General features: G+C 40.1%; 1 protein-coding gene across 4 annotated transcripts in view; it reads right to left on the bottom strand.

Annotated features, from left to right (window-relative positions):
* The window catches only part of LOC134533091 (keratin, type I cytoskeletal 13), a 115,228-nt gene that overhangs the window by 13,774 nt on the left and 77,805 nt on the right, over positions 1-23,649 (bottom strand). For all 4 annotated transcript variants that reach the window (XM_063370331.1, XM_063370333.1, XM_063370334.1 and 1 more), the window contains 3 exons: positions 22,858-22,960; positions 19,375-19,551; positions 4,254-4,336 (listed from right to left, as the gene is read on the bottom strand). In XM_063370331.1, the coding sequence (XP_063226401.1) occupies positions 4,254-4,336; positions 19,375-19,551; positions 22,858-22,960 (363 nt within the window). The remainder of the gene's footprint in view (positions 1-4,253; positions 4,337-19,374; positions 19,552-22,857; positions 22,961-23,649) is intronic.

Genomic DNA, 23,649 nt, shown 5'->3' with positions numbered 1-23,649 from the left:
ATGTACATCAAGCTCTGTCCCTGCCCGAACATCCCCCGAATATTCACCTTCGCCCAACCTCGGGATTTGTTTTATTTTTGCGCAGGAAAAAATGAATTCAAATATTAAAAGTGGTCGGTTAGCTTAGCTACATTAAAACACTTTAAAACACTATGGACGGTTAGTTAGGTTAGTATCAGAGGCACAACAACTAAATTTCCAAAAGGGTGGGCGGGGGGCAATATAACTTTTTATAAAGAATCATCGATTCCCCCTATTGAAGCGGGCCGGGAAAATTTGTATTTCAAGGTGGAAAATGGTGCTATTTAAGCAGTTTTATTATCTTAAAATTGATTACACAGCACTTTTTCTGCCCCCGTTTGCCCCCACTTCAAGGTTTCCGGGGGGGGGGAAATACCCTTGCGCCCCCTTCCCTGTTGTTGTGCCCCTGGTTAGTATAGCTACATTAAAACAATCAGAGAAATATATATATATATATATATATATATATATATATATAAACCCGAGGTTGGCCGAAGGTGAATATTCGGGCGTGTTCGGGCAGGGACAGAGCTTCATGTACTACATCTTAGGCTTCCCGATCCAAACTCGCGGGCTATGTTCCAGAACGTGTCCCGAACAGAATCCCAGCAAAGGAAACAAATCGGCAACAGTTTTCATAAACGGTGCGGTGCCCTGCGCGAGGCTAAAAACCGCCGGTTTCAACGCATTCTGGCTGAAGTTTCTCAACCATCGATACAATTGTCACCGGAAAAAAACAATACTAGAGATAGCAGCACCAGCATTTTAAGTTGTAATTATTTCTTGTTATGGCCATTCAAGCACAAAAAATGTAGGTATTCCAGGATAGTTTAGATGTCATAAAGATTAATTTGGCACACCGAAACGCTTGGTACGTCTCCCCGATGATCACAAAAATGACTGTACACGAGGTAATGTCGCCAGACGCGGGTCCACCATCCGGACGAAATCAACGAACGCATGCGCGGAATTTTGGCAACAGATCGGCAACGGGACTGGACGTGTCCTATGCTTCAAGAATAAATATTACATAACTATACATTAAACTGGAAGTATATCACAATTATTGCCCAGATATATGTGGTTTATTCTCTACTTGGAAGGCCACAAGTTCTGTATTTTTTTCCTTCGTTTCTGTATGGGAAACCTTTATTTCACAGACGAGAGAGCCACACCCGAAGTTCCCCGAAGTTCATGCTCGCTTTTTTTTTCCGTACTACAACAAGTGTATTTATTTGGGATGTAGCTTACTCATACGTCATACGCCGTTCTATCTCATTGTATAAACCGGTGTGGCATTAAATTTTGCGGTCGATTAGGATTAGGATTAGGATTAGGATTATAAATACTTTAAAACATTGTGGATGGTTGGTTATATTAGGTAAGTATAGCTACATTAAAAATACTGTAAAATCATTTTATGGTTTCTTAGCAAATAACTTTTTAATATGTAGCTATCCAGCGCTAGGAAACCGTTTACATGACTTCACAGTATCTTTAATGTAGCTATCCTAACCAAATTAACCGTCCACAATGTTTTAAAGTATTTATAATATAGCTAACCTAACCTAATTGACCATTAGTTATCATGAGTTGTCCAAAATAAACATTCACGGACACATGGCAAACGAAAAATATGGCGCCGTACAAATAAATACAGTTGCCTTGTTTATGGTCTTTCCTTTTATCAACACCGCCATATTTATTTACAATGAACAAAAAAAAAAAACTCCCGAAGATGCAGGAGGAGGGACAGTCACCGTTTTGAAACGTGACATCCCGTAAGAAAAAAAAAAAATTGAAATAACTTATTAAATCAGTACATTTTGTTTATATTTAAATGCCGAAATGTTCCGGTGAGAGCTGATTTCCAGCACTTCAAACACATTTTAGTGGCTGCCACAAAACGTATTGTCAATATACACCCCACAAATTATTTTAGAGCGAAAAAAAAAAAAAAAAAAAAAAAAAAAAATTAAAATTTTGTGATCTCAAGAACACTATTTAATTGTGACTTCGTGGACGGTAAAAAAAAATTATTTATACCAGCAAAAATTATTTGGTGACATCTAGACTATGCATATAAAATAAAATGATGTGGCAATAAAAAAAATTATGTTTTTTTTTTTTTCCCCCCACTGTGTGTTATTCCAGGTGAAGTATTCACCACGTACACTAAGGGGTGCACCTCATCCTGTTAGCCGAGGTCGAAGGCGAGGGTGGCGGCTCGGAACCCAAGCAGTCGGGAGGGAAGCCGTGCAAACCTCACCCCGCGGGGGGGAGTCACGAGGGGGGGGGGGGAGGGACCCTGACCGCCGCCAGTGGGCCGTCTCGGCTCGACGGGGCTCGGCAGATCCGCCCGGGGTCGAGGCCAGCAGCAGGAGTTCCACCGGGCGGGCCGACCCCGCCGTCAGCTGCAGCAGATGTGGGTCGCTACCGGCTCCGGAGGGATCCCCCCCGGGACACGAGGGACGTCTGCACGATGCTCGAGCCGAGGCGGGAAGCAGCGACGACGTAAGTCAACATCATCATCATCATTCCGTATATACTATCGGTGCGTGTGGTAAGTTTCACTGTATTTTTTAATATTACCAATTCTTTTTTAAATTTTTTAAGATCATAAAATATCGCCATTCTAATAGTTATTACAGTTTAATAGGTACATTCTGAAATAAAAAAAATTATCAATTCTAAACACCAATTATTATTTCACACCCACTCATAACTATTAATAACAAGACATTCAATTTATTAATTTCTATGGTCGATCAGAGCTCAAATTTTTAATTATGGAAGATATTAAAAAAAAAATATTACAACAAATGGTTGAAACCACGATGGTGGCATTCTGATAAAATTTTCTTGGAAGAAAGATGATCTTGATGAAATACAAGAAAATTGAATTTCCAAAATTGTCATTCAAAATTTTACTCTCAAAATATTTTTAAAATCATAAAGTTGTGTCAAAAACCTTTGTGCTCTTATGGTTTACCTGGCAACAGAGCACACCGAAACAAGGACAGTGCTAATGGCAGATACTGTGCATTGGAAAGAGAGAGTATATGCCCATTAAAATGCTCACTGCAATCTAAGGATGAGTCGCGCTATGGCAAGTAAACATAGAAGCGAGCGGAGTGCAATGAGACTGGATATTCTCTTTGTTATCTCCCGAGGTCGCCTACATGAAACTAAATTCCTGATCGAGACGGCGATTCAAGCGCGCCTTCAAAAAGGGGGAGAGGGTGGCGGCAGGGGTGATAGCCCCTCCCGAGCTCGAATTATATATATTTTATTTTGGAGGGAATATTTATGTTTACTTAAACTTCAAATCATGATTCAAAACTTTTGTGTTTCAAATTTCAGTATTTGAGACCCCGAATTCGTCAATATTTCAAAACCAAACTCCATTTTATTTAATGTCTTTTTTTTTTTTTGCAACAGCATACTTTCTTTGCACGTCAGCTCCTCCGGAAAAGTTTTTCTGGAGCCACCATTGAGGGCGAGTTTTGGTATCTGAACATATTATTTTAACGTTCTTTACCACTATCCACGCAGGGGTAAAAAAAATTCGCTGTTTAATGAGCACCAAAGCTGAAGCTGTGTCAACCGTGGAAATAGGACTTACTCGTTTTACGTTCCACGTGGTTAAACTTGCCGACATTTTGAGAAGCGGAACTTTCATAAAATGAAAAAAAAAGAAGTATATTTATCACATAATTTTTGCATAATTAGTTGCAATTTTAAAGTTTTTGTGCAGTATGGTAACAAAAATTGGAACGTGATATAAAACTATAACTTTTTAGGTTTAAAGTAAATTTTATTGGCTGCAATGTGATTTTAGAAAAATAACATTACCTGGCCTTTTAAAATCATTAAAATTGTTATGATTTGAAAATGCTAAAAAAAAAAAATAATAATAATAATAATAAAAAAAACTTTTCTGAAAGGATTTTAAACCATTGTACACAGCAGCCACCAGCATTGCCTTAACATTTTTCAGTTATTTGTTCCTTTTAGTTCTCCTTATCCATACTGCAGAAAAAAATGTTAAACAATTAAACTTGACCAGCTAATTCGCAACAAGTATGCACTATATACATACATTCTGTTGAAGTTCGGCCATTCAAAGAGTCTAGAAGTTAAAGAAAAAAGAAGTAACGGCCTGCAACGGGACACAGGCTGTTAGGACTCGCGAAGGGCACATAGTCGCAGACAGCCGCAGACTCACTCACCTGAGGGCCGATGTTGGGGATCTTGAAGGACATGTTCTCGTCTGTCGTCTCCGAGTAGTCACCAGCCTCCTTGGTCCCAGTGCCTGCAACATCCCAGCGCTCGTCACGTGGTCCAACCCGACATACGGCATACGACAACTCCTCAGAAACTACCTCTCGTAGGCTTGTTTACACTATATAAGTTTACACACAGTTCACAGATTGCGTGAAGGAAATATCGAAGGGAAAAATAACATTAAATTTCATAGTTTTATAAACAATAATTCATTCGGTACAAAAGTTAAATTAACATTATCTATAAAAGTAAAATACATAATTTCCTATTTTCTTAATAAATTATCTGAACTTCGTTTGCATTTTTTTTGTGTAATGCATATAATTTTAGAGATATTGCACATGGTGAACACAAATTAAATTTTAGCTTTATCAACACACGTTTATCTGAATGTAAATATTAAATGGCAATGTACCAAATTTAATTATGATAAGTTAATTAGAAGGGTTTTAGTACTTCATTTAACTAACATGAGAAATAGACAAATTCCATAATTTTTATTTTATTATGCCATAAATTTTTTATGTGAAGCATCAATGAACAGCTGACGTTTTTCAAGTGAAAGCCATCAAAGTTATTTTTTCTAAGAAAACTTTGGAAAAATTCAAAATAATAATGTTACGCAAACTGTTCAAAGGATTGAATTAAATACTGCAATAATTAATCTAAATAAGGTAAATTGTTAAAATCATCGAAAAAATACCATATAAAAACTTATTTGGATACAATTTTTTTTTAGCAACGAATATTATTTTATGATATTGAAGGATATGTCATTAAGGGACTATGTTTAGATCCAGTTTTGACCAGTCAAATAAAAAATCTTGAAACTTTCTGAAATATGAAATTTTATCCAATCATGTTTAGCTCAGGAAAATAATGTCTAAGGGACACTTACTAATCTACACACCTAAGTTGGCCAGAGTTTACAAAGTCACATATTATACTTTTTACTGGCCACTAAGACGGGGGAGTAAGTTCTATACATTTACTGGCAACTTAACATGATGAAAAACAGGCAGTATATCAGTGTCATGTAACGTGTCACAAATTTTACAGTTCTCAAAAGTAGTTCTAGTGGTACCCATGTCTCAAATGTCACTTTCAAACGAACCCTTACAATTGCACGAAGTTCCTTACAAAATTGACGGAAGGATACGTAAACCATTGATACTACCTTTGAATATATATACTGTATAGAAGTCGCGAGTGGATAGGATTTACTCTACGTTTTTCAGAAGCGTATGAGGAGCAGCTTGGGAACTTCACCGCTGCAGTGCGCTGCCGTAACGCCCTGTATCGTCTTAGTTGTTATTTACACGTTAGAGCGCAGAACTGTCGCCCGCTGTCATTCCCCTGCACCCCCCACCTATCATTCACTGCATCTCCAGGTCGTTCAACGGGAGGGGGAAGGGGTGTTTGAAGAGTTCGACACTTGTCCGCTAGGGACCACCACAAGTCGATGCCCTAGAGATGGTGGCGATTGCGGCGGTGAATTAACCAACTACTTCAAAACCGTATTAGAAATTTTAACCTGGGCTGGCGACTTCTATACAGTATATATATATTCAAAGATACTACTTTCTAGAGCTGTCAAATTCGTGACAAGTTACGTGACACAGCCTATAATGTTAGTCGGAGGCTGGCTTGTACATTCAGGTTAGGGATAATCTACGGAAAAAAACTTTGCAGGAGAATCAATAGAAATACCGCTTTCCCTCGCTTTCAGTGTAGATTACGCAAACGTGTCTAAATGAGTGTATCTGACGTGCAAGCACACATCTCAATGTGTAATTACAAAAACTGCGGGTGAATCTTTCAGTAGGCTACTCGCTAGTGATGTGTAAACATGTTGCAAATACACTTATAATACTAAAATCGGACACGAAATTTAACGAAATTTAAACTTTAAAATAACGCAGAGCATGATATATATATACATATATACACCCACACACATACACACACACACACGAAAATTGAATTGACAACTACATATCTTGACGCGAATCACACGTAGTTTCCGCACCCGCCGCTAGAAGAAATCGCTGCCGGAGCAGCTACGTCGACTGTCGAATAATTCGATTTGCAGAGCGAAAGGTTAAACTGTATAATATAACGGCTTCAAATAAAAGTGAAAAAGACTTGGGGGAAAAAAAAAAAAAACTAAACCCCCGGCTTTGGACCGGATTTTCGACAAGGAAATTTATTAAAACACTGCCCATCTCGTTGAAATGCAATAAACAGTTAATACTTTAAATATTCCCTTTGGCTTAGCGAACTTTGGTTCGCGCCATCCACCGCGGATGGCAGCACCGTGGCTACACTAGAATTCAGGCGAGCGTTCGAAATATGCGGTGTTGCCAGGCAGCTGCGGGCCGAGAGAGAGTAGCTCGCTAGGGACCGCCCAGCCGCCGTCGTAGTTTATTCTCTGCCGCTGCGGGCCATTTAGCCACGCGCCCGGGTCGGCCAGACGCTGCCAATAAGAGTTCAGTTCCCTCCGCCCTTCTACCAGCCCTTCTCCCCTTTCCCCAAAGCCGCGGTGGCGCAGTGGGGCAGACACCTCTAGCCACCCCATACGGATCTTACCCCGGCGGCAATAGGCTACACACTTTTAGAAGATACCGTAAATCAACGCACTTTTTCAACGAAAGATTGCTTTCTCCGTAGTCACCGATAGTCGCAGAAACTACGTGAGATTCAAACTTCTTGGTTGCACGTTTCGCCGCAAACAGGGCAAACACGCATTATGTCCGGAAGGAGAGATATTTATTTATTTTTTGTCAATTTAACATGTCTTTGAAAAGTTTTTGTTAATACAAACTGCGACGTACAACATGATTTTGGCGAGTTTATATTGAAAGTCCTTGCAAACTGACGAAGGTGTTCGTAAGTTTACGAAGATCCCTGGACAATTGGTAACTTGTGTTCATGATATATTTAAGGTTAACATTTTCAACAGTGCTCCTGGATATATATATTTTTTCTTCGCTGAAACGTTAAAACCGATGGGTTTCCTCTGAGTCCTCCCTTTTCCCTCCACCTTCCGCAATCTCCCAAAGCTCCATCCCTTTGTCCTTCGCCTTTTGACGAGCCAGCATGTCTCCGTACCCTCTATCGTATCTATTTTTTATTTTACTTTCGGACGCATACAACCAACCAGGGGCGTCTCAAGGGTCCCGCGCAAACCGACCCTTTTTATTTTCATTGTCCAGGTTCGTCTAGTGGTCTGTGAAAAAAATAACGGAAATTAACGGTAAAAGGAACAATCGAATTGTGACTAGCATGAATATTAATTTCAATGGGGTTTTCATAATTGCGTATTAGAAAAAATCTTTCAAAACATGTTATTGCCTCATTTAATGACGCGATTTAAACAGAGTTTAAAAGTTAGCATTAAAAAGCTAATACCGAGGATAATTTACCAGGAAAGAATATTTAAAATTCTTAAGCCAACTTAGCACAACCATCATCGAAATTTAATTTCTAGGTTGGGTTAAAAATGTTGATTCAAAGAGTTTAGTCTTCAAATTTTCCAGGGTAGAGTCCCCGAACGCCCTTTTCTCTAGGGGCCGTTACTTCCGCCCTCCCTTCTCGAAAATATCACGGCCCCTCGAAAGTAAACGGGCAAAGTCTAGGGTCGCCTCTGCAACCAACACCGCGCAGGAAAACCTGGACACTTTTCCGGAAAGCACGTATGTAGTACGGAGATCAGTATGATGGTCTGACCGAGATTTGAAACTGAGTCCATGCGGGAACGATTACAAAATTTTTAACTTTGCTCTGGAATGGAAATGTGCTGTTTGTGAATTTTTATTTATTTTAAATATCTGGTTATTAAACTTTTATGCGACTTTTGGTTATCTAGGACATTTTCAATAAGAGTTTCACAATATAAGCACTGTATTTTTGTGTGTGTGTGTGTTTTTTTTTTTTTTTAGCAAACTTGTGCCAAATGTTGCCAGTTATTTTTATCAATGAGGGAATTCGGGGGGAGGGGAGAAAAAAAAGGTGGGGGGGGGGTAAAATTAGTAATTAAAATTTTGCATTACTTATTGCTACTTTGTTAGTTTAGAAGTTGGGTTTCTGGGTTTCCCTCAGTTGCGGAACACAAATAAACTATCTTACTTAGTCTCGTATTGAATCTTAAATTAGCAAAGAGAAAAAAAAAATCACAACAGGAGTGAAGCCAAGCTGGAAATGTCAGGAACGGAATGAGCCGGAGAGTGCAATGAAGGCGGTGGCGTGACTCCGGGAGGGTTATTTAGGACCGCGCATCGCGCCGCTGGGGCGACGTCCGTCGGCGGTTGCAGCCCATGTGTCGACCACCGGGGCTTCTGGCGACCCTGCCAAGTGCCCCTTTCATCCCCTCCCCCCTCTTCCACCTCACTGCGAGGCCCGCCCGAGAGTAAACATTTCGCTGCGCCTCGCCTCTTGACCGCTCCGCTTCCTGTCGACGGCAGCCAGCGCTCTTTCATTTCTTTCTCTCTCTCTGCATCGTCTTAAAACAAGCCGTGTATAATTATTCGCTTGCGAGCTTCCTGCGCTCCACACCCCCCTCCCCCCACCCTTTTCGGCAACGTCGGCGGAAAGCGCTATCATCGTCCAGGCGCTGAGCTCCACGAGGGAAACTTCTCCACAGCCGGTGGGTGGTGACGTCATCGCATCGTAACGAAAAGTGTAAACGCTCAGATGGAAACTAAAAAGTGCAAAGATCAAGAGCGGGGCACTCGATGGGCAGGGGTGCACATCTACATACTTCGGCCCGAGTTTTTGCGCGTGGTTTTTTTTTAATTTTTTTTTTAACCGAAACAAGTCGTCTCTCTGGATAGGCAGCATGCATGTTGTGTACCGCCCATTTGTCGGCCTACATGCATATAATAAGCATAAAACTTTCAGATGTACAGACAGTTTTCCATAAAATTTATAGTTTTAACGTTTACGTTTATCAAACCCTGTTTCAAAGTGACTGTGATCGATGGAATGTTTGCATTTTAGCACACTTTTATGATTGTACATGTGCATACTACTTGCTCACTCTCATACTTTTTCATCCATTCTTACACCTCTATCTGTGAAGTTTCACTTCTAAAGCGCGTGACTGGCGGATGTTAATTAGTAAGTCGAAAATTGCTATTAGTAATTTTTCTTACCTCCCTGGTCGATACAAATAACTGACAACATTTAGCTCATGTTTGCTACAAAACACAAAACGCATGGCTTATACATTAGTGAAACATTTAGCGAAAAATGTCACAGATAACCAAAATTCGCATAAGTTGCAACAAACCAGACATAAAAGAAATGTATGCGAAACACATTTTCATGCTGAGTGAAATTAAAACATTGTACTCGCACTAGCAAGTATACCCAGTTTCGAATCTCGGTCAGACCATACTGACCGTGCTTTCCTGAAACGTAACCAGGTTTCTCTGCTTCATGTTGATCGTATGCGTAAAAAAAAAAGTCCGCACCATAAATTTTTCGTGAAAACGTCGGGATATTTAATTTCCTTTTCGACGCTGCCGTAGCTCTCGCACAGTACTGAACTTTTTTTATAGTTTTTTTTTATTTCTTTCGACGCAAGCTTTCCTCTGACTTGCGTTTTCTATAATTCCGCCCATATGAGAAGACTTCTTTAATTATTTTATAAATTTCTATTTAATATGGATTTTCACTTATATTGCTGCGAATATTTTTATAATCTCACTGCTGGTCATAGTAACGCTGCACAGGCCCAGTGTCCCAGCTAAACGCGCTTCCACCCTACACCAATTCATAACTTTACACAAAGCTAGTTCGTAACAATCACGCGCATGCGCCCACGCTGGCTCGATGACGTCACAGGCAAGACAAACACTGCGCGACATGATCTATCCGTTGTGGGCTCAACCACCGTTGTTGACGCATTATTGGGCTCGTGGTTAGTAGCGATTCAAATCTGACTATTATTTTGTCGGCACAAGAGAGTTCAACCGAATGTGACTGTAACGAGCGAATAGACTTTTTCACAAAAAAAAAAACAGACGCGAGAGAGGGCAGGCGTGGGGACGAGCTGTCCGGTCGAATAAACCCTCGGGCTTGAGGCGGCGGGCTATCGTGTTGGGCGGAGGGGAAAGGGAGGATTTCCAGGAAACCCATAGGTTTTAAAGTTTCCCAACGGCAAAAAAAAAAAAAAAAACCAGGAGCACTGTTAACAATGTTAACTCTTAAAAAAAAACCAAGAAAACGGGTTATAAATTATCCAGGGATTTTCGTAAATTTGTTCGTAAGTTTGCAATTACTTTCAATATGAACTCACAAAAATCACGTTGGACCCACGTCGGCGTCACGACTATACAACACATCAGACCTACTCCTTATGTCATGTCAGCATATCCTAATAATTAAGGGCATCACACTTTCTTTAGCAAAACTATGCATAAATTTAAAAAAGAAAAAATCTTTGTGCACAAAATTAATTAATTAATATTTGTTTAACCAAACAAACAAACTTTTGAGTTTTAAAATTTGTTTTTACTTTGTGAATTGAACACATTTTACTAAGTGTCACATCACTCAGCAGTCGTAGGCCGATTCGTAACTATATATTTTTAAAATCCTGAATTCTTACACGTATAAATAATTAAAACAAAGGATATGAAACAATGTAGTGATTTAATAAATACTTTTTTTTCAATTTTCTCACGGCTGATAAGTTTACAGTGGATTATCATGCAGTTAAATATAACTTCGTTAAGAAACCACAAAAAAAAAAAAGGTTTTCACGACCTAAAATTTATAATTATTAGCAAGGAAGTATACATTGTATTTGAATATTAGACGTTACATTACTCTCATAATCGAACATTTGCCCGATCGCATCGTTCGGATATTAGATGGAACAGAAATACTTCCCCCCAGCTTGCTGTTTGCTGGTGGAAATAAAAGCGAACGTGGCGTGGTCGTTAAGCTCCAAGTCGCGAGCTCGTTCGGACGTAAAGCTTTCTGGAGTTTACGTCGCCGCGCGCGGGGCGACTTTTAGTGCGTTCCTGACGCCTGGTCGTCCGTCGCAGCGGGCCGGGGCGGGGGGGGGGGGGGGGCAGGTTCGCTTCTGTCGGCGACGGGAACTCGTGACTACTCGAGGAAAGCCAACATCGCGAGAGAATTGACGCGACAGCACACTTTAACGTCGAGCGACATGATGTTCATGCTCCCCATTTGGGGTAGGCGGGGGGGAGGGGACTCTCGCTGCCCAAAGCGACGTTGCTCGGACCACTCACGTCACTGGTGGGTTGGCAGTTCGTGCCATACTAAAGGCCCGGTCAGGGCCGGCGCGTCCATACAGGCGAACTAGGCAACCGCCCAGGGCGCCAAGTAGCTGGGGGCGGCGCAGCACGACACATAACAGCTCATATAATATGTCTAACGATCATTGAAACTAGATGAAAATGGACTTTTGTAACAGTTTGGAATGTTTATATTGATATAAGTAATTATTTAAAGTCCACGGTGACCTGTTTATGATTTGTAATAAGTAAAAAAGTAAAAAAAAAAAAACACACACAAGCCTGCTTACATTTGATTGTTGACAAAATCTTAGGCTTACGTGATGTAATTTAAGGCAAGGAAAATTTTTTTTGGGGTGTCCGGCCGGGCGGTGGGGGGGGGGGGGGATTAAAGTTTTTTGCCTAGGGCGCCAATTTACCTTGCACCGGCCCTGGGCCCGGTCGCACTGCCAAGCCTTCGCTCCCAACACTTTCCAACACGTTGTGTCAAACAAAGTTGGCGAGAGATATGACGTCACCGAAAAACTTCACTGGCGCAGCAATGTTTGTTTGACCAGCTGGATGACTCGAGTCCCCGTCAAATATTTTTAATATAGGATGGGTTCAAAAATCTGTTGGATGTTGGATGCAATAAGCCAGTCAAAATCGTGCCAATTAAAAACGAGGGGGAAAAACAACCCGTTTCCGTCACAACGAATCTTTAAAATGACGGGAAAAAACGAGAAAATAAAGATTTATAAAAGTGAAATAACTAAAACAATGTTAATATGAATGTCGTATGGGAAATAATTTTATGTGTAAAAAGGAAATTATGTTTCATAACTTAAAAAAAAATCTCTGAATTTTTTTTTTGTGTAACGAATAGTCCTACTGTAAATTAAATGTTATACCTGTTAAAATTTTTAAAATGAACAGACAGCATAGATTGTTGAAATTTTACATCCAGTGCTGTGATGAATGAATTATTTAATTAAAAAATGAGTTAAAATTTGAAAAGTTTGAGTTAGCTCGGACCAAAAATGAACTTTTATAGTTTGACATGATTTAAAACATATTTGAGGTAATCTGTCCAATTTAATTTGAAAGAGAATATTGGAAGCCAGTTTCCATCCAAATACTCCCCCTCCAACTCTATTCCCAAATTTAGTTGGAGACAAATATTTGACAGTGTGACAGGGTTTTAATAGTGAAGTAGGTATTCGCCTCCACATGCTGGCAGCTGTGGCTGGCAGGTGATGACGTCACCTTCGAATCCCCGTTTTGCGTGCTGCGAGTAAAAGGGAATATAGGCTTGAACAACAAAGCTATGATGTTGAATTTTTTTTCTAATCCCGCAGTTTTTTCCATCTGCTTTTTGGATGAATTAATATTGGAAGACCTTGATTTTCTCACGCAATATTAAATTTTTTTCCCGCTTTTGAACCCGTGAAGACGTAGTAAATTTTTCAACTTACTTTACTTTTTGTTTTATGAATGTAGGTAACTAATAAGTCAACGTTTGATTTAAAATTCTGTTTGTGTGAAAATAAATTATTTGATATAAATTTTAAGTAACATTATTATAAATTACACTTACGTTCAGCAGACACTCTAATGTATAGACCTATGCTTCTTTCAGAAAAAAATATATTGTAAATTTCTGGAATTTTCCCGTCGGTTACGGACCGAGATCTTTGAGGCTGCCAATTTTCAAGTTTATAGCTTCTCTGGAACTGGGTTAGGTTTCGTATGGTTGAGTGTGTGTGAGTCGCAGAACGCTATGAATGTCATGGACACATTCCCCAAGGCAAATATACTTAAAATATATGAATATGACTGATACTTTCAACAAAGAAGACAAAATAAATGTAAGAACTGTTTTTTTCCCCTTAAAATCAAAATTCTAAGTTGTTTTATTCTTACTTTTATTTCAGTGCCCCGAAATTTATGTCAATATGTTAGTCGAAGGGTCTGTTATAAACCTCTTTTAACCCCCCTTGGGGTTGGAATTTCGGAGATGATAATCAGGAGTTTGTAGTTTTGTATGTTTATAATTAACACAGAATAACGTAAATTATGCCTGATTAAGTTTGAAGATATATTTTTATAATAAGAAAAAATGACCCCCTTTTCACACTCTTACTTTCAGTATTTCAACAATCGAAAATAAAACTTTGAATGTGTGGGTCCTTGTGTAATCTGCATTCTAGTTATCATTCCTAAGGGTATGAAAATATGATTAAGTTATATGTTATAATTTAAAAAAAATATTTATTAATATGTATTATAGAGTTAAACACTATTACTACATAAAATAGAAATTTTATTTAGTTCAAATAAGAAAAAAATATATATCTTAGGAAATTAAAAGTATCACTGAAACAGTTAATTCTGGTTTTTGTCCTGATAAAACTATATATATGTATATATATAATATATATATTATATATATATAATATATGAAACCTTACATATCATGTTTTCAGTTATGCCTACAGAAACATTTACAGGTTTTTTTTTTTAAATGTTGGGTTGGAAAAGTTGTCTATTAAAATATGAGGCCCATGGCTTCTTTTAAGGACCCCTGATCATATAACTGCATCACCTCACTCCAGATGTTTCGGTCAACACTCGTGGTAGAGTGTCTTGTTAAAAAATAATGACTTTAAGTCATAAGCTTGGAGAGGTAATGTTTATGCCATGGCATGCTAATAATTCGGATGAATACTGGAAGAAGAAAGGTGATGGAGGGGTTTGGCGTTCGCCCTTACCTGCCGACACGGAGCGCCTCTTCTTGGGCAGGTAGGTGGGCGTGCCCGGAGGGGGCGGCGCCCCCACGCACGGTATCCACCCCACGCGGGTCGACATGTCCCTCTCGTCCGCCCCCTGCCGCCCCCTGGGGGGTCACGCGCCGTCACGTCTGCTCTCGGCCATGGCCGGCCGGCGACTGCGCCTGCTCCCCTCTCGCAGGGGGACCCCGGGCCGAGCGGCCCCCCGGCAACACCCGGAAATAGCCGACGGCGAATCCGAACACCCCTCCCCCCTCCCCTTTCATCTTCAATACCCTCGCAGGGATGCCCGCGTCTGGGGTAGCCTGAGGCGCGCGTACTAAATTCTAGTCCGCGCGAATGCGGAAATTTGCTTCTGGAAAGAATAAAAAAATAGTTTATGGTATTAATACGGCTGACGGAACCACCTTCCCCCCCCCAAAAAAAAGCAATCACTTTAATTATGATAACCTGGACGTACGGGAAATAAAATCAGAAATTAAAAAATTCGGGCGTGTACCGGACGATGTAAAGAATCCTATCATATTTCACTCTCCACGTTAAAATTTTGGAAAAAATTATAATCAGATTTTTATGTAACGAAATATTTATCAGATTGGATCTTTGACGTTGAATTGTGTCCATTCACGGTCAAAAACAGAAAATTAACTTTTAGTTGAGTGTTCAGAAGGGTTAGGGTTCGAATTCACGCCGGGAGAAGGAAAATGTTTTTCGTAATCTGCTTCCGAACTGCTCAGGTTTCCTAAGGAGGTTAGCACAGAATCTGTTGCCTGCTAAGCCCATGCGCACTTAATTCTGATGTAAGTATGTCATTACTAAGAAAATGTCTGTCACTGCCTATGTGTTGGAAACATTCAACAGGTGACGAGAGCTATTTCTTGGAAAACAAGGAAAATTGAAATTAAATTGGAGGAATGCAATTCAAACCCCGGATCCTCTGAGATGAAAATCCGTTGATTTACTTCTTCTGTAATATAGACCACAATGATCCAGTCACAGTATTTATTTTACTTCTAGTTACATTCTCCGCTTTCAACTTGCCACACTACCGACTAAACATGTTTTTTATATGAAATTTGAAATTAATTCCCGGGCTTTGAAATTTTAAAATGTTGAAATGTTAAAAATCTGCCTTCATAAACGTACAGAGTTCCCTACCAAACTTTTTGGTTATACGCGCCATATTGCAGATGATTATCGAAGCAATACGACCCTCTGGAGCGGACCCTGCAAATGGGTCTGTGCCAGACGAGACCTCGCAAACCCATCCACCAATCACCGCCGCCCACTCGAAGTAATCTCGAGGGCTGCCCGAGGCCGCGTTCAGCGAACGAATGCAGCCCACGTTTTACTGAGTAGCAAAGTTATCATACCACACCACCCATGCACTCCGCAGATTAAACGGCGGACTCCGACGTGAAAGGTCTCGCGGTTGATTGAAAACATTTGGAAAAGTCTGCTCAGAGTCTTATTCTTGCCATTCGTCTCGCTATCTATACGCTGGACGTTGCAAGTTGCCACAAGCATAACCCACGCATAGAGCACTTTAGGTCTCAAGATTTGCCTCAGTTATTTCTTTTATACATGTTGAAAAAAAAAGGAACGGACTAAAATACTCATGAAAGTGAAAACAACACTATTGTTATGAGGAATCCTTAGAATGCAGCGATGGATGTTACCATTTTTGTTTGCAGGCCATGATTGAAAAAATTTTAACTGCTATAACGAAAAAAGATATTTAGAAACGCGTACCACAAAATTCGTGTAGATGCTGGGTCATAAGATAATGAAATGAAGAATAAAACTCAAGGAACAGCTGAAGGTAACGCGGTGTTTGAAATACATAGTACCAATCCGAGAACACTAAACGTATTTCTTTACAAAAAAAAACACAGTAAAATTCGTGATCCAAACCTCAACATGATTAACACTGCTGCTTTATTTTTTAAACTTACACCCAAAAGTTTAGACACCACGAAAATACATGACAGTATTTATTTTTGATATGATTAAGTGCTGCGACGTCTTGGAGTTAAAATTCCTTGACAGATAAAATTAATTTCTTCCTGATTCAGCTGAACTTTCAAAAATTGGCTCAAGTTTCCGTTGCTTAGCAAGTGTGTCCATGTTGACGAATAAGATCAAGCCGGTACGGTATTCGCCCACGTGAAATAAATATATTTCCTACAAATACTTACACGCTACAGCCAGTACTTCCAGGCTATAACAACGTGGATGAACTTGAAAATTATATATTTTAGTCAGTAAACTGATTAAATAATTAGGCACAGAAATAAAAGTATGGAATTTAAAAATATTTAATGACGGGGATAAATTTCTAAACAGAAAAAATTATTTTTCCGTACTTTACGAAAGATTCTTTAGGAAACCAGTTGCCAGTAAATAATTTGTAATACTACAATAAAGATATTTATTATAAATTTAAACAACTTAGGCTATGGTTATTTTTGCATATATGGAATACGTTTTTTGAGATAATAACTGAGTATTCCTTACGATAATTATCGCATAATTTTATATTTAAGCAAAGTTTTTTAAACAAAAAAGAAATCATTGAATATCCAACAATTTTTCTTTATTTTGTTGTATCAAAAGCTCTTCAGGGAACGGTTTACAAACAACACTGTTGACGGTACCGGGACAACACAAAGCATAAATGCTCGGGTGAGAATCCGATCAAAGTGTTATTCGAACACTACTTTGAAAGTGATAAAAAGTTGTTTTCATGCAAATGTACAAAATTAAAAAAAAATATCTGTAATTTTTCATGTTTCATTTACAAAAAAAAAATACATAGTGCCAAGGAGAGTATGTTGCGACACACTGTAGTGGACTCCGAGCCAGTTGGTTCTGTGCTCGCAAACCAGGCGACGCCAGGGTCCGGGACCGAACCGGCGACCCTCGCCACGAGAGATCTTAGTTTGTGGGGGGGGGGGGGGGATGGGGGGTAGGAGGAGCGGTACACTGCCAGCTGGCAACCCTCCCCTCCCCCCTCCCCGAAGAGGCGCAGAGGAGAAAACAGGCGTCCAGGGGCGTCCTCGCGTCTTGGCCCGAGTCCGCGCCGACGACCCTGGGGCTCCGCCCTCGCCCGTCTGCCCCCATCCACTCCCCTTCCCGCCTCCCTCCCCTCTCCCGGTTCTTCCCCTTTGTACTTCGGGGCCCCTGACACCCACGCGCTCATTTATATTTATATTGTTCAGCTCTGCACATTGTCCAAGTGATATTTACTTTTGAAATATAAAAGTAGGTTGCATAATTTGTTTCGCATAGTTAGCGCGCAAAGGTGAAACCTTTTAACATGCTTGGGACTTGGAACCTACCCAAAATGAGAAGTGGATTTTAGAGCTGAAACTTCCCAGGAAATAAAAGTCGACGCTGCTGGATACTTCCAAGACAAATTAAAATCTATATGATAAATTTATATTACTTATTTTTTTTTTCAATTTGGCAAAATCGGAGAAATAATACACCTCATGTTTCATCAATTCACCTGAAAAAAAAACTATGTAATTAAGTAACCAGTATTATCGACTTGTAACCCGGAAAGATAGAATTCTGAAATCAAATCAGTCCTCGTTTTGAGTAGGCTGCCAAAATGTTAACAATGGGACTAATGCAAAAGATGCCAGGACTGCATACTTATATATTTTAAATTTCTGAAAATTAGCTACGTCACATAAAATTTCTACAAATTAAACAATATTTCTATTTAATATTAATTTAATAATGACGCCAAATGTGCAGGGAAGACTTGATGTTTCTGTGCACCAGTAGCGATGTTTCTGTTCGGGAGATCCGTTTGGGAGATTTACTCCCAAATTATACATTTGGATTCCAATAAAAAAGTTTAATTTGTGGTTTGAAAAAAAACCTCCAAAGGAAATTCTAAAATGTATATTTTTTAAAAGATACAGAAATACTAGTGCAAATACTTCAGAAATGAAACAATTTTTAAAATGGAAATAGGCCTACGGTGCGTGGAAAATAATAAAATTTTTAATTATTATTATTTTATAAGCGGCAGTGTTTTCGGGTCAATTTTTTTTAAAGCAATGTATAAAAGAGTCGATGTAACACACACATCGGCAAAATGAGAATTAAAAATACTCTTGTGATAACAATGACAAGTCTGGGGGGAATGATCTTTGGAGTAACCAACGTTTCTTTATCGTGTGGGGAACTTCGTCAGCGATAAACATTTGACTAAAAAGTGCCTTCTCAAATTCATAAGCACAAGCTTCGAGAGCTGGACCCTTGCTATTGATATGTCACAGACATTCGCGAGTGGGGGGAATATTTCCTTCTGTTTAAGCCCGTTGAAAAAAAAGACCTCTTATTTACGATATCGCAGCAAAACAAAAACTCGGAACACTGTTAAAAATTTTCACATTCAATGTACGAAGAATGCTGGTTACAAATTATCCAGGGATATTCGCAAATTTACGGACGCTGAGTTCACTTACTTTCAGGGACGCAACAGGGGGGGGGGGGGGGCAAGGGTATTTTGTCCCCCTCCGAAACCTTGAAGTGGGGGCGAACGGGGGCAAATAAAGTGCTGTGTAATCAATTTTTAGATAGTAAAACTGCTTAAATAGCACCATTTTCCACCTTGAAATACTAATTTTCCCGCGCGGACCCCCCACTTCAATAGGGGATTCTTTATAAAAAGGTATATTGCACCCCTTTGGAAATTTGGTTGTTGCGCCCCTGCTTACTTTGAACATAAATCAAAAAGAATGTAAAAAAAAACCATTAAAAAACAGGTCAAAGGCAAACAGCAATAATACTCTTATTTTGTACACGTCTGTGTTTATCTTTTGAAGAACGAATCACACAACTCGGAAATCTAAATACGGTGTATTTTTTCTACGAGGTTTTTAATTATTTCAAATCACGAAGAACTCTTGGTTTATTTCAGTTAAAGTTGTTCGTTGAGAAGTCCGTGCGATCACTGCGATTCACAACAGCGAAAGAGCAGGTAGTCGCGGGCAGGACGGCGGGCGCCTTACCTTCGTGGACCCACTTGACGGAGCGCTTCTTCCTGTTGACGTACATGGACTGGCCCTTGCTCTGCTGGTTGCTGATGTCGCTCAGCGAGTGCGAGATCCTGCGCGCCAGCTCCACCTGGTCCTCCACCGTGGGGTGCAGCCCCGGGGCGTAGAAGCTGGACGACGAGAACATCTTCCCTGGACAACAACGGCGGCCTTCACCGCGGGGGTCCGCCCCTAGCTCCTGTCAGCTGTCACACCTCCCTACTTCCCCCGGCCGCTCCTACTCACTGCCCGCGTCAGCTCCCTCGCTAGCATCTTTGAATATATATACTGTATAGAAGTCGCGAGTGGATAGCATTTACTCTACGTTTTTCAGAAGCGTATGATGAGCAGCTTGGGAACTTCACCCCTGCAGTGCGCTGCCGTAACGCCCTGTATCGTCTTAGGTTGTTATTTACACGTTAGAGCGCAGCACTGTCGCCCGTTGTCATCCCCCGCACCCCCCCACCCATCATTCAGTGCAGATCAAGATCGTTCAATAGGAGGGGGAAGGGGTGTTTGAAGAGTTCGACACTTGTCCGCTAGGGACCACCACAAGTCGATGCCCTAGAGATGGTGGCGATTGCGGCGGTGAATTAACCAACTACCTCAAAACCGTATTAGAAATTTTAACCTGGGCTGGCGACTTCTATACAGTATATATATTCAAAGCTAGCATGAAGTGACTTTTATATTCCTGATACGTCCCTTTCTTTGTTTCATTTCACCTCAGCCTGTGGTGTTTAATTCTATCAATAGAGACCGGAAAAAATTCGCGAATTCATTTCGCGATAGGCTGAAATACAAATAGTTATACCTCAGTGCTGCCTCTGCTATTGGCTCACAACTCACCTGGAAGACTCTGGGCCGATGAGAAACACTCAACCAAAGCTGTATCGAATCGCAGGCTGCTGCGATGGGTCGTCTCACAAGACAGCAGCCAATGAGTGGGTGACATTTGACCGAGTGTACGTAGAACTATGGAGTTCATCCTACAGGTCACTGAACCTGCGAATTTTTCCGGTCCCTTATCTATTATAGAAGAAAGGTGGTTTAACGATACTGATAAACACCTATGTTTATTCTAATAATTCCTCCACACATATTTCAGACAATTTTAGCAGATCGCACTGGTATTCATAAAAAAAAGACAACCCCAGAGAAGCGTTTAATTTATAGACTTATAGACTCTTGAAAAAAAATTACAAATCTGTACATTTGTATAGGAAGAACCTTGGTTTTAAACAGTTTCTGTGTGAATAAAGTGGCGTAGTTCAGTAGCACTAATTATTTTTACAAGTACGGCTCGGTCGTGTTCGTAAATTGTAGGTCGCGCGACGTTGGTCTTTGGTTGGCTGTTACTAAAATTCAATCAGCACACTACCATACCTTCACTTCAGGAAGGTAAACTAAACAATTCGCGGGTTCAGTGACCTGTAGGATGAACTCCATAGTTCTACGTACACTCGGTCAAATGTCACCCACTCATTGGGCACACTGCTCCATAACTGAGTTTTTCGTCGCAGGAAGTCATAACTTCGCCCAGGATGTGAATCTTCCAGCGAACAAGGCTGGTAACGTTTGCTTGTATCTCACGGCTGTAGCACTATCCACCTGCGATGTTCGCCAGGGGTACTTCATACTGTGACGTGTTTTTAAAGGTTACTCCAAAAATATATTGCTTAGTGAATTCGGAGGTTTATTTTAAATGTTGTTTTGAACAAGCCAGTTTGCTAACAACGTGAAATAAAACAAAATCCGCAGAACTAAGTATCATCACGGGATATGTTTGAGGGTAAAACTGCAGCTGTCCAGATTTAAATTAAAAAGGTTTGTATGAGTATGTAGGTTCAAAGCGCGATCCCTTTAAGTGGGACTAGTTCTACCACGCACACACCACCTTCAGATTACACGTGGACCATGCTTCATGCACGAGGAGTTGTTACACTGGATGCTTTTACGTTGGATTCAAAACTACAAAAGTACAAACCAAAACTGCGGGGCAACTAAGATTAACATACACAAACAAGAAAAACTTATATAAATGTCCAATTTGGTGTGTGAACTTAAGGAAAAAACTTTTAAATCTCTGCTTTCTGTCAGTGTCATTATTACAAAATTTTCATCACAAAATGCAGAGATTATGAGTACAGTACTTTTTCCTTGCCCATTACATAAATTAGTTGTTTTCTTACTACATCTTTGTGCCAGTTAAAAAAAGTAATTCCTTATATAAGAACGGTAAATGGTCCATATTTTTAAGTTTCAAAAATATTTAACTAGTTAAAATGAAAATAATACAACAGTATAATAACAATCCAGGGTTTACCGTTTGCTCAAATCTGAAACGCATGGAGCAGTTCTTGTAAAATTATTGATTAAAAACCAGTTTTTTTTACAAATGTATGTAAATATTTGGTTGTCCACGTTTAATTAGCATTTACTTTATTTCAAATGATTATAGTAGCGTCTTACTAGACGGAGCTATCGATGCTTTAAAATAAAATCCTATACCTGAGCAGAATGCAGTGATAATTATACCCACAGCTAATAAAACACTACTAGTACGTAAACAATTCGAGCTGATGCAGCTAATTCTTTACCAATGAAATTTTGAATCAGTGAACCAAAAATAAGCATGTAACCGAACACAGTGCTCTGAAACACATTGTGGTCGTGTGCGTGTTGCAACAAGCATAACATATAAAATGACGCTTACGTCAAACGTTATTATTATTACGTGGGTGATATACGAAACAAATATCGCACGCAGCGACTCGTGGTTATCCTTTTTTTTTTGGTCGGGCAGTTTATAACCGACATGAAGTTCCGGTAACACGACATTAGTTGACACGAGTTTCCCACGCCTGTCATACGATTATTTTTTGACGTGACAAGTTCTAATAAATCTATGAACGCCGGCTGCACGCACGAAAAAGTGTCTCGTTACGCACATTGTCCCGTTACGCTGTGTCCCGTTACGCTCATTGTACGCTTGCGCCGCATCTATCTCTCTTCCACTCGATTGGAACAACCATCGATTTGACTTTCTCGAGGCACATTAAACTTGAAACACTCCCATTCGTTTCCTACCTTTCCCTTTCATCATCCTATCCTTAACAGAATAACACAGATTGGAAGAAGTTAAATAGCAAACATGTATATAAAGTTATAGTTAAAATAATCTCTTTCGTTAAAGTAATAAACATATTTGAATTAATGAGTGCAAATAAAAAGTAAATTTATCAATTAAATTGTAGATTTCATTTCACTCCTTCTTTGCATCCATACGAAATAGCGATAATTCAATAAAAAAATCATTCAATTTTATTCATGAAAGTATGCAATAATTTCATCAATGTTTTTTTATGACGTTGTCACGTTAAACTATCGTCCGTAAACCGATTTTTTTTTTTAAATCAGGGGACGTGGGCCTCTGGGCTTGGCGGCGGAACAACTCACTGCTTCTGGAGGGCGTGATCTCGCCGGAGTCCGACGCCGGGGTGAAGAGCTTCTCCAGGTCGATGGGCCGGCTGGGCTGGCTGCTGACGGCCGGGGCGTCATCCTGCAACACGACGACAAGCGCTCCGTGACCGTCGACTCCCCCTTCGCTGCTGCCACACACTCCGCGTCCACAAAAGAATGTCTGCCAGGTAGAAATTTGAAAATTTTGTATCAAACCGTGAGCGTTGGGTAGAGTTTTTTTTTTTGGTTCAAGGTCACAAATTGAAGATTAAATCAAACCGTTTCAGATGAGTAGAGACCGGGAAAAAAAATTCGCGGATTCATTTCGTGATAGGCTGAAATTCAAACATGTGTACAATTCTGCTGGTTATGCTATTGGCTCGCAGTTTAACTGGAGCTCTCTGGGCCAGTGAGATGATGATCGACCAAAGAAGCGTCGAATCACAAGCTACCCAGTGGAGATGCCTCAAATTTTAGTACCAAATGAACACTGCGTGTTTACTCGAGATGTGCAGAGGATAATGGAGGCTATCCTAGTGGTCATTGAATCCGCGAATTTTTCCGGTCCCTACAGATAAGCGCACGCGCAAGTACTGCTTTGTTTCCTCACTTGCAGCGCCACCTACGCCGAGTTGCGACTCCTTGAGCGTAGAGCGTTTTGTGTTTCTGCAATTTTCTAAGAGTGAATATATAATTTCAGTTCAACGTGCATATCTGGGGGTTAAAAAATTCCTCATGAATTTGTAGAGCACCAAAGAGATTCCCTAAAATCATTATCTTCCCGAGCTG

Source organism: Bacillus rossius, chromosome 6 (assembly GCF_032445375.1).
Source record: "Bacillus rossius redtenbacheri isolate Brsri chromosome 6, Brsri_v3, whole genome shotgun sequence".
NCBI classification, from domain to species: Eukaryota; Metazoa; Arthropoda; class Insecta; order Phasmatodea; family Bacillidae; genus Bacillus; species Bacillus rossius.
Note: the sequence above shows the minus strand (reverse complement) of the source record. Positions and strands in the feature narration are given on the sequence as shown.